The sequence below is a fragment of the Neodiprion virginianus genome, chromosome 2 (assembly GCF_021901495.1).
Source record: "Neodiprion virginianus isolate iyNeoVirg1 chromosome 2, iyNeoVirg1.1, whole genome shotgun sequence".
NCBI classification, from domain to species: domain Eukaryota; kingdom Metazoa; phylum Arthropoda; class Insecta; order Hymenoptera; family Diprionidae; genus Neodiprion; species Neodiprion virginianus.
In genome coordinates, this window is record NC_060878.1 from 3,739,081 (window position 1) to 3,750,819 (window position 11,739).

The 11,739-nt window shown below is 39.7% G+C and overlaps 2 protein-coding genes across 3 annotated transcripts; one reads left to right on the forward strand and one right to left on the reverse strand.

The window, feature by feature from the left end:
• Nucleotides 1-7,905: 7,905 nt before the first annotated feature.
• LOC124298907 (tumor susceptibility gene 101 protein) lies at nucleotides 7,906-10,602 on the forward strand. The gene is made up of 8 exons (XM_046751551.1): nucleotides 7,906-8,180; nucleotides 8,464-8,548; nucleotides 8,766-8,831; nucleotides 8,921-9,084; nucleotides 9,181-9,301; nucleotides 9,413-9,639; nucleotides 9,767-10,122; nucleotides 10,205-10,602. Exons 1-8 carry the CDS (start codon nucleotides 8,127-8,129, stop codon nucleotides 10,389-10,391), a joined length of 1,260 nt encoding a protein of 419 aa, XP_046607507.1. The 5' UTR covers nucleotides 7,906-8,126; the 3' UTR covers nucleotides 10,392-10,602.
• Nucleotides 10,603-10,768: 166 nt separating this feature from the next.
• On the reverse strand, nucleotides 10,769-11,710 carry LOC124298914 (transmembrane protein 258). 2 transcript variants are annotated; one of them, XM_046751569.1, is made up of 3 exons: nucleotides 11,564-11,710; nucleotides 11,088-11,327; nucleotides 10,769-10,953 (listed from the first exon to the last, which is right to left on the reverse strand). In XM_046751569.1, exons 1-2 carry the CDS (start codon nucleotides 11,564-11,566, stop codon nucleotides 11,088-11,090), a joined length of 243 nt encoding a protein of 80 aa, XP_046607525.1. In that variant the 5' UTR covers nucleotides 11,567-11,710; the 3' UTR covers nucleotides 10,769-10,953. The 2 variants fall into 2 exon arrangements, with proteins under 2 accessions (XP_046607525.1, XP_046607524.1); XM_046751568.1 differs by having other exon boundaries at nucleotides 10,769-11,004; nucleotides 11,564-11,709.
• Between the last annotated feature and the right edge of the window lie 29 nt (nucleotides 11,711-11,739).

Sequence of the window (11,739 nt, forward strand, 5' to 3'; positions counted from 1 at the left end):
CAGGATACAAATCACGAAGAAAAAAGCACCTGCTGAAAAATGTCGAAATCTCCGGTTTTCGTTTTTTGGCTGTAACTTTTGATGCGTTGATCGCAGCGTATTGGGACTGTGCCCAATCGATTTCTCTCGCAAAATTACGTCGGAATAGTGCGTGGAAGAATTCATTTCAGCACTTTTCAAAATCGCGAAAATTTTCGCCAAAAATACAAAGGGGTAAGCCTTGCTGTTTTTTTGGGCAAAAAACTTTTGGTCTCCGATTCGATTTGTATGACCCTTTTCTGACCAACTGGACCTCCAGGAACTCAGAAAACGCAGCGAAAACAGCGTGGGATCAACAGGATACAAATCACGAAGGAAAAAGCACCTGCTGAAAAATGTCGAAATCTCAGGTTTTCGTTTTTTGGCTGTAACTTGTGATGCGTCAGTCGCAGCGTATTGAGACTGCGCCTAATCGATTTCCCTCGCAGAATTACGTCGGAGTAGTGCGTGAAAGAATTTATTTCAGCACTTTTCATAATCGCGAAAATTTTCGCCAAAAATACAAAGGGGTTAGCCTTGCTGCTTTGTTGGGCAAAAAACTTTTGGTCTCCGATTCGATTTGTATGACCCTTTTCTGACCAATTGGACCTCCAGGAACTCAGAAAACGCAGCGAAAACAGCGTGGGATCAACAGGATACAAATCACGAAGAAAAAAGCACCTGCTGAAAAATGTCGAAATCTCCGGTTTTCGTTTTTTGGCTGTAACTTTTGATGCGTTGATCGCAGCGTATTGGAACTGCGCCCAATCGATTTCTCTCGCAAAATTACGTCGGAATAGTGCGTGAAAGAATTTATTTCAGCACTTTTCAAAATCGCCAAAATTTTCGCCAAAAATACAAAGGGGTAAGCCTTGCTGTTTTTTTGGGCGAAAAACTTTTGGTCTCCGATTCGATTTGTATGACCCTTTTCTGACCAATTGGACCTCCAGGAACTCAGAAAACGCAGCGAAAACAGCGTGGGATCAACAGGATACAAATCACGAAGGAAAAAGCACCTGCTGAAAAATGTCGAAATCTCAGGTTTTCGTTTTTTGGCTGTAACTTGTGATGCGTCAGTCGCAGCGTATTGAGACTGCGCCTAATCGATTTCTCTCGCAGAATTACGTCGGAATAGTGCGTGAAAGAATTTATTTCAGCACTTTTCAAAATCGCGAAAATTTTCGCCAAAAATACAAAGGGGTTAGCCTTGCTGTTTTTTTGGGCGAAAAACTTTTGGTCTCCGATTCGATTTGTATGACCCTTTTCTGACCAATTGGACCTCCAGGAACTCAGAAAACGCAGTTAAAACAGCGTGGGATCAACAGGATACAAATCACGAAGGAAAAAGCACCTGCTGAAAAATGTCGAAATCTCAGGTTTTCGTTTTTTGGCTGTAACTTTTGATGCGTTGATCGCAGCGTATTGGAACTGCGCCCAATCGATTTCTCTCGCAAAATTACGTCGGAATAGTGCGTGAAAGAATTTATTTCAGCACTTTTCAAAATCGCCAAAATTTTCGCCAAAAATACAAAGGGGTAAGCCTTGCTGTTTTTTTGGGCGAAAAACTTTTGGTCTCCGATTCGATTTGTATGACCCTTTTCTGACCAATTGGACCTCCAGGAACTCAGAAAACGCAGCGAAAACAGCGTGGGATCAACAGGATACAAATCACGAAGGAAAAAGCACCTGCTGAAAAATATCGAAATCTCAGGTTTTCGTTTTTTGGCTGTAACTTTTGATGCGTTGATCGCAGCGTATTGGGACTGTGCCCAATCGATTTCTCTCGCAAAATTACGTCGGAATAGTGCGTGGAAGAATTCATTTCAGCACTTTTCAAAATCGCCAAAATTTTCGCCAAAAATACAAAGGGGTAAGCCTTGCTGTTTTTTTGGGCGAAAAACTTTTGGTCTCCGATTCGATTTGTATGACCCTTTTCTGACCAATTGGACCTCCAGGAACTCAGAAAACGCAGCGAAAACAGCGTGGAATCAACAGGATACAAATCACGAAGAAAAAAGCACCTGCTGAAAAATGTCGAAATCTCCGGTTTTCGTTTTTTGGCTGTAACTTTTGATGCGTTGATCGCAGCGTATTGGGACTGCGCCCAATCGATTTCTCTCGCAAAATTACGTCAGAATAGTGCGTGAAAGAATTTATTTCAGCACTTTTCAAAATCGCGAAAATTTTCGCCAAAAATACAAAGGGGTTAGCCTTGCTGCTTTTTTGGGCGAAAAACTTTTGGTCTCCGATTCGATTTGTATGACCCTTTTCTGACCAATTGGACCTCCAGGAACTCAGAAAACGCAGCGAAAACAGCGTGGGATCAACAGGATACAAATCACGAAGAAAAAAGCACCTGCTGAAAAATGTCGAAATCTCCGGTTTTCGTTTTTTGGCTGTAACTTTTGATGCGTTGATCGCAGCGTATTGGAACTGCGCCCAATCGATTTCTCTCGCAAAATTACGTCGGAATAGTGCGTGAAAGAATTTATTTCAGCACTTTTCAAAATCGCCAAAATTTTCGCCAAAAATACAAAGGGGTAAGCCTTGCTGTTTTTTTGGGCGAAAAACTTTTGGTCTCCGATTCGATTTGTATGACCCTTTTCTGACCAATTGGACCTCCAGGAACTCAGAAAACGCAGCGAAAACAGCGTGGGATCAACAGGATACAAATCACGAAGGAAAAAGCACCTGCTGAAAAATGTCGAAATCTCAGGTTTTCGTTTTTTGGCTGTAACTTGTGATGCGTCAGTCGCAGCGTATTGAGACTGCGCCTAATCGATTTCTCTCGCAGAATTACGTCGGAATAGTGCGTGAAAGAATTTATTTCAGCACTTTTCAAAATCGCGAAAATTTTCGCCAAAAATACAAAGGGGTTAGCCTTGCTGTTTTTTTGGGCGAAAAACTTTTGGTCTCCGATTCGATTTGTATGACCCTTTTCTGACCAATTGGACCTCCAGGAACTCAGAAAACGCAGTTAAAACAGCGTGGGATCAACAGGATACAAATCACGAAGGAAAAAGCACCTGCTGAAAAATGTCGAAATCTCAGGTTTTCGTTTTTTGGCTGTAACTTTTGATGCGTTGATCGCAGCGTATTGGAACTGCGCCCAATCGATTTCTCTCGCAAAATTACGTCGGAATAGTGCGTGAAAGAATTTATTTCAGCACTTTTCAAAATCGCCAAAATTTTCGCCAAAAATACAAAGGGGTAAGCCTTGCTGTTTTTTTGGGCGAAAAACTTTTGGTCTCCGATTCGATTTGTATGACCCTTTTCTGACCAATTGGACCTCCAGGAACTCAGAAAACGCAGCGAAAACAGCGTGGGATCAACAGGATACAAATCACGAAGGAAAAAGCACCTGCTGAAAAATGTCGAAATCTCAGGTTTTCGTTTTTTGGCTGTAACTTGTGATGCGTCAGTCGCAGCGTATTGAGACTGCGCCTAATCGATTTCCCTCGCAGAATTACGTCGGAGTAGTGCGTGAAAGAATTTATTTCAGCACTTTTCAAAATCGCGAAAATTTTCGCCAAAAATACAAAGGGGTTAGCCTTGCTGCTTTTTTGGGCGAAAAACTTTTGGTCTCCGATTCGATTTGTATGACCCTTTTCTGACCAATTGGACCTCCAGGAACTCAGAAAACGCAGCGAAAACAGCGTGGGATCAACAGGATACAAATCACGAAGAAAAAAGCACCTGCTGAAAAATGTCGAAATCTCCGGTTTTCGTTTTTTGGCTGTAACTTTTGATGCGTTGATCGCAGCGTATTGGAACTGCGCCCAATCGATTTCTCTCGCAAAATTACGTCGGAATAGTGCGTGAAAGAATTTATTTCAGCACTTTTCAAAATCGCGAAAATTTTCGCCAAAAATACAAAGGGGTTAGCCTTGCTGTTTTTTTGGGCGAAAAACTTTTGGTCTCCGATTCGATTTGTATGACCCTTTTCTGACCAATTGGACCTCCAGGAACTCAGAAAACGCAGCGAAAACAGCGTGGGATCAACAGGATACAAATCACGAAGGAAAAAGCACCTGCTGAAAAATATCGAAATCTCAGGTTTTCGTTTTTTGGCTGTAACTTTTGATGCGTTGATCGCAGCGTATTGGGACTGTGCCCAATCGATTTCTCTCGCAAAATTACGTCGGAATAGTGCGTGGAAGAATTCATTTCAGCACTTTTCAAAATCGCCAAAATTTTCGCCAAAAATACAAAGGGGTAAGCCTTGCTGTTTTTTTGGGCGAAAAACTTTTGGTCTCCGATTCGATTTGTATGACCCTTTTCTGACCAATTGGACCTCCAGGAACTCAGAAAACGCAGCGAAAACAGCGTGGAATCAACAGGATACAAATCACGAAGAAAAAAGCACCTGCTGAAAAATGTCGAAATCTCCGGTTTTCGTTTTTTGGCTGTAACTTTTGATGCGTTGATCGCAGCGTATTGGGACTGCGCCCAATCGATTTCTCTCGCAAAATTACGTCAGAATAGTGCGTGAAAGAATTTATTTCAGCACTTTTCAAAATCGCGAAAATTTTCGCCAAAAATACAAAGGGGTAAGCCTTGCTGTTTTTTTGGGCAAAAAACTTTTGGTCTCCGATTCGATTTGTATGACCCTTTTCTGACCAATTGGACCTCCAGGAACTCAGAAAACGCAGCGAAAACAGCGTGGGATCAACAGGATACAAATCACGAAGGAAAAAGCACCTGCTGAAAAATGTCGAAATCTCAGGTTTTCGTTTTTTGGCTGTAACTTGTGATGCGTCAGTCGCAGCGTATTGAGACTGCGCCTAATCGATTTCTCTCGCAGAATTACGTCGGAATAGTGCGTGAAAGAATTTATTTCAGCACTTTTCAAAATCGCGAAAATTTTCGCCAAAAATACAAAGGGGTTAGCCTTGCTGTTTTTTTGGGCGAAAAACTTTTGGTCTCCGATTCGATTTGTATGACCCTTTTCTGACCAATTGGACCTCCAGGAACTCAGAAAACGCAGCGAAAACAGCGTGGGATCAACAGGATACAAATCACGAAGGAAAAAGCACCTGCTGAAAAATATCGAAATCTCAGGTTTTCGTTTTTTGGCTGTAACTTTTGATGCGTTGATCGCAGCGTATTGGGACTGTGCCCAATCGATTTCTCTCGCAAAATTACGTCGGAATAGTGCGTGGAAGAATTCATTTCAGCACTTTTCAAAATCGCCAAAATTTTCGCCAAAAATACAAAGGGGTAAGCCTTGCTGTTTTTTTGGGCGAAAAACTTTTGGTCTCCGATCCGATTTGTATGACCCTTTTCTGACCAATTGGACCTCCAGGAACTCAGAAAACGCAGCGAAAACAGCGTGGAATCAACAGGATACAAATCACGAAGAAAAAAGCACCTGCTGAAAAATGTCGAAATCTCCGGTTTTCGTTTTTTGGCTGTAACTTTTGATGCGTTGATCGCAGCGTATTGGGACTGCGCCCAATCGATTTCTCTCGCAAAATTACGTCAGAATAGTGCGTGAAAGAATTTATTTCAGCACTTTTCAAAATCGCGAAAATTTTCGCCAAAAATACAAAGGGGTAAGCCTTGCTGTTTTTTTGGGCAAAAAACTTTTGGTCTCCGATTCGATTTGTATGACCCTTTTCTGACCAATTGGACCTCCAGGAACTCAGAAAACGCAGCGAAAACAGCGTGGGATCAACAGGATACAAATCACGAAGGAAAAAGCACCTGCTGAAAAATGTCGAAATCTCAGGTTTTCGTTTTTTGGCTGTAACTTTTGATGCGTTGATCGCAGCGTATTGGGACTGCGCCCAATCGATTTCTCTCGCAAAATTACGTCGGAATAGTGCGTGAAAGAATTTATTTCAGCACTTTTCAAAATCGCGAAAATTTTCGCCAAAAATACAAAGGGGTAAGCCTTGCTGTTTTTTTGGGCGAAAAACTTTTGGTCTCCGATTCGATTTGTATGACCCTTTTCTGACCAATTGGACCTCCAGGAACTCAGAAAACGCAGCGAAAAGGGCGTAGGATCAACAGGATAGAAATCACGAAGAAAAAAGCACCTGCTGAAAAATGTCGAAATCTCCGGTTTTCGTTTTTTGGCTGTAACTTTTGATGCGTTGCTCGCAGCGTATTGAGACTGCGCCCAATCGATTTCTCTCGCAAAATTACGTCAGAATAGTGCGTGAAAGAATTTATTTCAGCACTTTTCAAAATCGCGAAAATTTTCGCCAAAAATACAAAGGGGTTAGCCTTGCTTTTTTTTTGGGCGAAAAACTTTTAGTCTCCGATTCGATTTGTATGACCCTTTTCTGACCAATTGGACCCCCAGGAACTCAGAAAACGCAGCGAAAACAGCGTGTGATCAACAGGATTGAAATCACGAAGGAAAAAGCACCTGCTGAAAATGTCGAAATCTCCGGTTTTTGTTTTTTGGCTGTAACTTTTGATGCGTTGATCGCAGCGTATTGGGGCTGCGCTCAATCGATTTCTCTCGCAAAATTACGTCGGAATAGTGCATCAAAGAATTTATTCCAGCACTTATCAAAATCTCGAAATTTTTCGCCAAAAATACAAAGGGGTTTCATGGTTTTAATGGTTTATTTCATCTTTTTCATGACAATATTGATAAACATCAGTGCAAAATTAAAAATAAACAAAGTCCTAATTCCTAAACCTTAGCCTAGTTCTATATTACTATTTAATATCTAGGGATAAAAAATTAGAACAGAGAATAGAACAGAGAAAGACGACGAAGACAATGTCAGAAAAAAAGCGAAAAAGAAAAGAACAGAAAAGAAAAGAAAACAGAATAAAGCTAAGAAAGCAGCAACAAAGAAACGTGCCAAACGGGAAGTGGGGAAGACTAGATGACGAGTCGCCATCAAGAGCGGATCTCTTCCGTCCGGAAGAGATGCTGATGTAGATCGCGTTCAAAAACTGCGAGCGTCGAGACAGACCCTGAGTTCGGTAGGTAGAAAGTTCCAGTGTCGAGCGCCTCTGACCGTCAGGGAGTGACGAAAAGCCTCAGAATGCGGGTTGGCCTTACTTTTTTGCCTATTTTTCTTTCCTGACCAACAGGAGAGAAATTGCGAGTAAAATTCTTCGTTTTTCGGCTGTAACTTGTCATCAGTTGATCGCAACACATTGGGACTGCGCTTAATCGATGTCTCTCCCAAAATTACGTCGATATAGTGCAACAATGAACTGATTCCAGCATTTTTGAAAATCTTTCAAATTTTCACCAACAATTGATATGTATTGTCTCACTCTTCCTGCAACTCTTCGAGCTAAGAACCTTTGCCGTCAGTAATGAGTTAAGCGCTTATAACGAGATTAATTATACACTAAAGTATTCAGAAGGACATTAAAATCATACCAGAACCGACAGCCGGACGAAAACAAAAAAATGATTCTCTATTCATTCATTCCAATTCATGTTACATCAAATCGTAATAATCCAATCTCACTCATATCGTTTTCTGCAGTGGTGCATTGCACCTGTACGCTGGCTAGAACGAAAAACACTTTCAATGTAAAATAATAATTATCTCATATATACTCTTCTACTTTGTCTCTCCTCCACTCACTGTCTCGGTCTCATCGTACCCTACACCATACAAACGACAAGTGACGTGAAATCGAAAATCAATTCGTATTTATAAGCCAGGTATTTGTTTCTAACTCAAAATCCGAAAAAAAACACCTCCGAAGAATGTTTTAATTTGCCATCCCATTCTCACGCCTCGAAAATTTTTCACCCCCGAATAGATAGTCACTTATCTTATCATAATAGTTGCATCGGAGTGAAAGAATTTTTGAATTTTCGCCTGTGAACTTTTGTTTAGTGAGATCCAACAACCAATTGCGACGGAGTGTTCATGCCCAACCTGACTCATTTACTGCATCTATGGACCTTGGAGTTGAAACGTCACTCAGGCAATCCAGTCACAATTTACGCACGAAAAATATCAACGGGGGTGATTGGAAGAACTGCTGCGATATTAGTTGTAACATAATTATCAAGTGGTTGTACTATTGAAAAGAAAATATTCCGATATCGTGTTGCACTGATTAAATTGCCGTATATAAACCGAGCGGGCACCATTGTTTCATCATTTACAGGTTAAATGGTGAAAATGACTCAAATCAATGAAGGGAAGATAAGGCAGTGCTTAACGAAAGTAAATGACATTCATCGTTCGTAGATCAACGCCCTCCAATAATCACTAACTTTTCATTGCTTTCAAATCATCTGGAAGTACAGTTCGAAGTACATTCCTGAAGTTTTGGCCCATGACCTTATGCTGCGTCGATTCAGACGTTAACTCATACTGCATGAGTTTCATAAACTTCACCACTCATGCTAATCCGATTTAAAGATGTGGAAATTCATTCAACAAAGAAATTCTTGAACAGCATGCTTAAGCTTTGAAAATTTATTGTTTTTTACTTCGTCTTTCGCAGTATCAACATCCAGACCTCACCTATCGCGATGTCGTCAGTGTCCTAAGCCAATATTTTGCTCTGCAGTATAGAGTAGAGCCGTATGGTACGCAGTTTCCAATACGTTCAAATTTATTTCCAATTGTATTGAGTAATTGATCTCTTTGATTTTGCTAAACAAGTTTGACTTTCAGCAGATTTGTACAGTTCTGAATTCTGCTGAGTATCTCTAATCCTAATAAATAATTTAATGTTTGATCATTTTAATAACATGCAATATATTGTCATTAATATTTTTCAACATTTATCATTCAATTTCACAGTATTCACCGATGGGACGCGCAAAGAATTATTCAGCTTACAAGGAACGATACCAGTTACTTACAAAGGTATAATTTTACAATATCCTTACGTATAGAAAGCTATTTTATCGTTGTCACGTAACAAATTTATAGTCACTGTTCATTTTTTCCCACAGGAAATGTCTACAACATTCCCATTTGCGTATGGTTGATGGACACCCATCCCAACAACGCACCAATATGTTACGTCAAACCTACAGCAGACATGAATATTAAGGTCAGCATGTTTGTGGATCACAATGGAAAAATTTACCTTCCTTATCTTCACGAATGGGTCCCTGTAAGTAAAAATTGTATTTACTTAATTATTCTTTGTTTCACATTAGCAGCAGAGTATCTAAAATTGTGCAAAATACAAACAACTTGTCTGTTGTAGCAAAAATCAGATTTGTTAAGCTTGATTCAAGTGATGAGAATAACCTTTGGAGACCAGCCACCAGTTTATGCTAAACCGAAGAACGACAATCAGACTTCTTCAACGCCATATCCTGTACAGTGTAAGTTACTATAAAAACTTAATATCCAATCGCATTATTGTTCGGTTGTAAAAGAAATACCTGACCTTTGCTATTCATTAAATTTTATTAATCTTTATTATGATATTGTAGCTTTTATGCCAGTTCCCGGTGGTGGTGGAACATCTGCGAGTGGTTTCCCACCTTATCCTACAGGTTCACAGTATGGAACTGGCAGTAACGTTTATCCACCTTACCCAACATCTGGAACACCTGGAATACCGTATCCTGGGTACAGTCCATATCCAGGTAGCACGAGTTACGGGGGAGCCGTGTACCCTGGTTCTTACCCACCGCCATATCCACCAGTCACACAGCCAGTACGTTATACGAATTCTTATTGAAGTTGAATTAGCATCAGCTAATTTTATCAGCAAATATTTATACACTGATTGCTTAATTGTTCGGAAATAATATCTCTCTACTTCAAAACTTTTAATACTTCAGTCGCCAAGGGTGCCTGGGAATTCTAACAACACAGATACGATATCGGAAGAACATATCAGAGAATCACTGTTATCCGCTGTTGGTGATAAGTTGAGACGCCGTTTACGTGAACAGTTATCTCAGGGAGAAGCAGAACTGGAAACTCTGCGTCGCACCGAGCAAGAACTAGCGAGCGGATCAGCACGGTTAGAGGAATTGCTCAACAAGTTGAATCGGGAGAAATCCGAACTTGAGAAAAATATAAATATACTCGAGGAAAAAGAGAGTGAATTAGAAAGGGAAATTAGTAAACTTTCTGACAATCAAACTATCGATGTTGACGAAGCAGTGACGACAATTGCTCCCTTGTACAAACAGTATGTTATTTCATTTGTTCTTACGACTATGTACCATATACAGTTGCTGCAAATTAAAATGAGTATTTTTTGTTTAATCAAGGATGCTGAATGCCTTTGCGGAGGAAGCTGCTATCGAAGATGCGATTTATTATCTTGGAGAAGGTCTGCGCGGAGGAATCATTGATTTAGAAGCATTTTTGAAGCAAGTTCGACAGCTTTCACGTCGGCAATTTATGCTCCGAGCACTAATGTTGCGTTGCAGACAGAAGGCTGGTCTGGCAGGTTGAATAGAAATTGATTTTGGTGCTGAGATGATGAACAGTTGGCTTTAAAATGTAATTAATTATACCTACACAAGTTATTTCAATATATGCGAACAAAGATTTATTTACCACGTACAATGTATATTAAGTAAAAAAAAAATTATCGATATACCATTGAATGAATAGAAATGATAAGTAATAACTCTGTAATAAAATAAAGTCCTTACGAAACGATCATAACGCACATTTCAAACAAAGATTCATGATTCTTTCAATTTCTCAGTCGACATGTATTTGAGAATAAAATTTGCAAACTATATATTTACATTTAGTATGAATATGTACAGTGTTGTATTTTGTTTTTATTACATAGTTTATTTTCTTTCTCTTTTTTTTTTTTATCAAAAACAGAATTGAGGAACACTGTACAAGGTTTAAAGAGTCTGTGCCATAACACACAGTGGAATCTATTTTACCATATTTATTATAAATATTTAGAAAAAAGACTTCGGTTCAACGGAATATTACCAGATGTATAGCACGGCTCCTTGAAGTCACAAGAATCACATGCAAGTCAGTATTCAACCTGTAGAAATTTGAATATGTCTGGTGTAGCAAAATGGGTTGTGATCCATGACTGAAAGTAAATGCACATCAGGAATAAAATATTCATATCTTCCTGTGTATGGTCAAGAACCTAATTATTCTGTTAATAATTACCTAAACATAAATTCCGACCCAAAGCAGTAGAAACAGTACACCGAAACCGGAGAATATTGCAGCTACTAAGGAGACCAGCAATTCCTTGAATATGTCTCTGGTAAACTTGGTGCTGGTTACTTCGTAGACGAAAAACCACGCGGTAAAGAATATACCGATTCCTAACAGGACTACAGCCAAATGTGGAAACACAGCTGGGTTTATCGGTGAGACGTACCTCGTCATGGACTCGATTTCAATCTGCAAAATTTTACGAGTTAATATGAAATAAAGAATAACCAAAAGAACGGGAGAAGCGATTAGAAATACTAATGGACAGTTCAACCTCTTGGTTATTCGCAGTCGCCATACGGAAAAAATTTAGTTTTCAGTTGTTCTCATCGTGAATGTTAGAAAAACACATAATATTTAAATTAGATGTACTATTAGCTTTGCGATACAAGGATGTACCTAATAATACCAAATTATATTCTTACCATTTTAGTGGATATATATTTTGACGTGGCCTACCGGTAGTACTGGGCAATGGGCATGTAGCGTGTACCAATGGTTGACTTGATAGTAGATGGTCTTGTGGACCCTTAGACTGACTTAGACTGTGGATGACGTTAATTTATCGAGGCCTTTTAGACAGTCGGTAATTAAAATTACA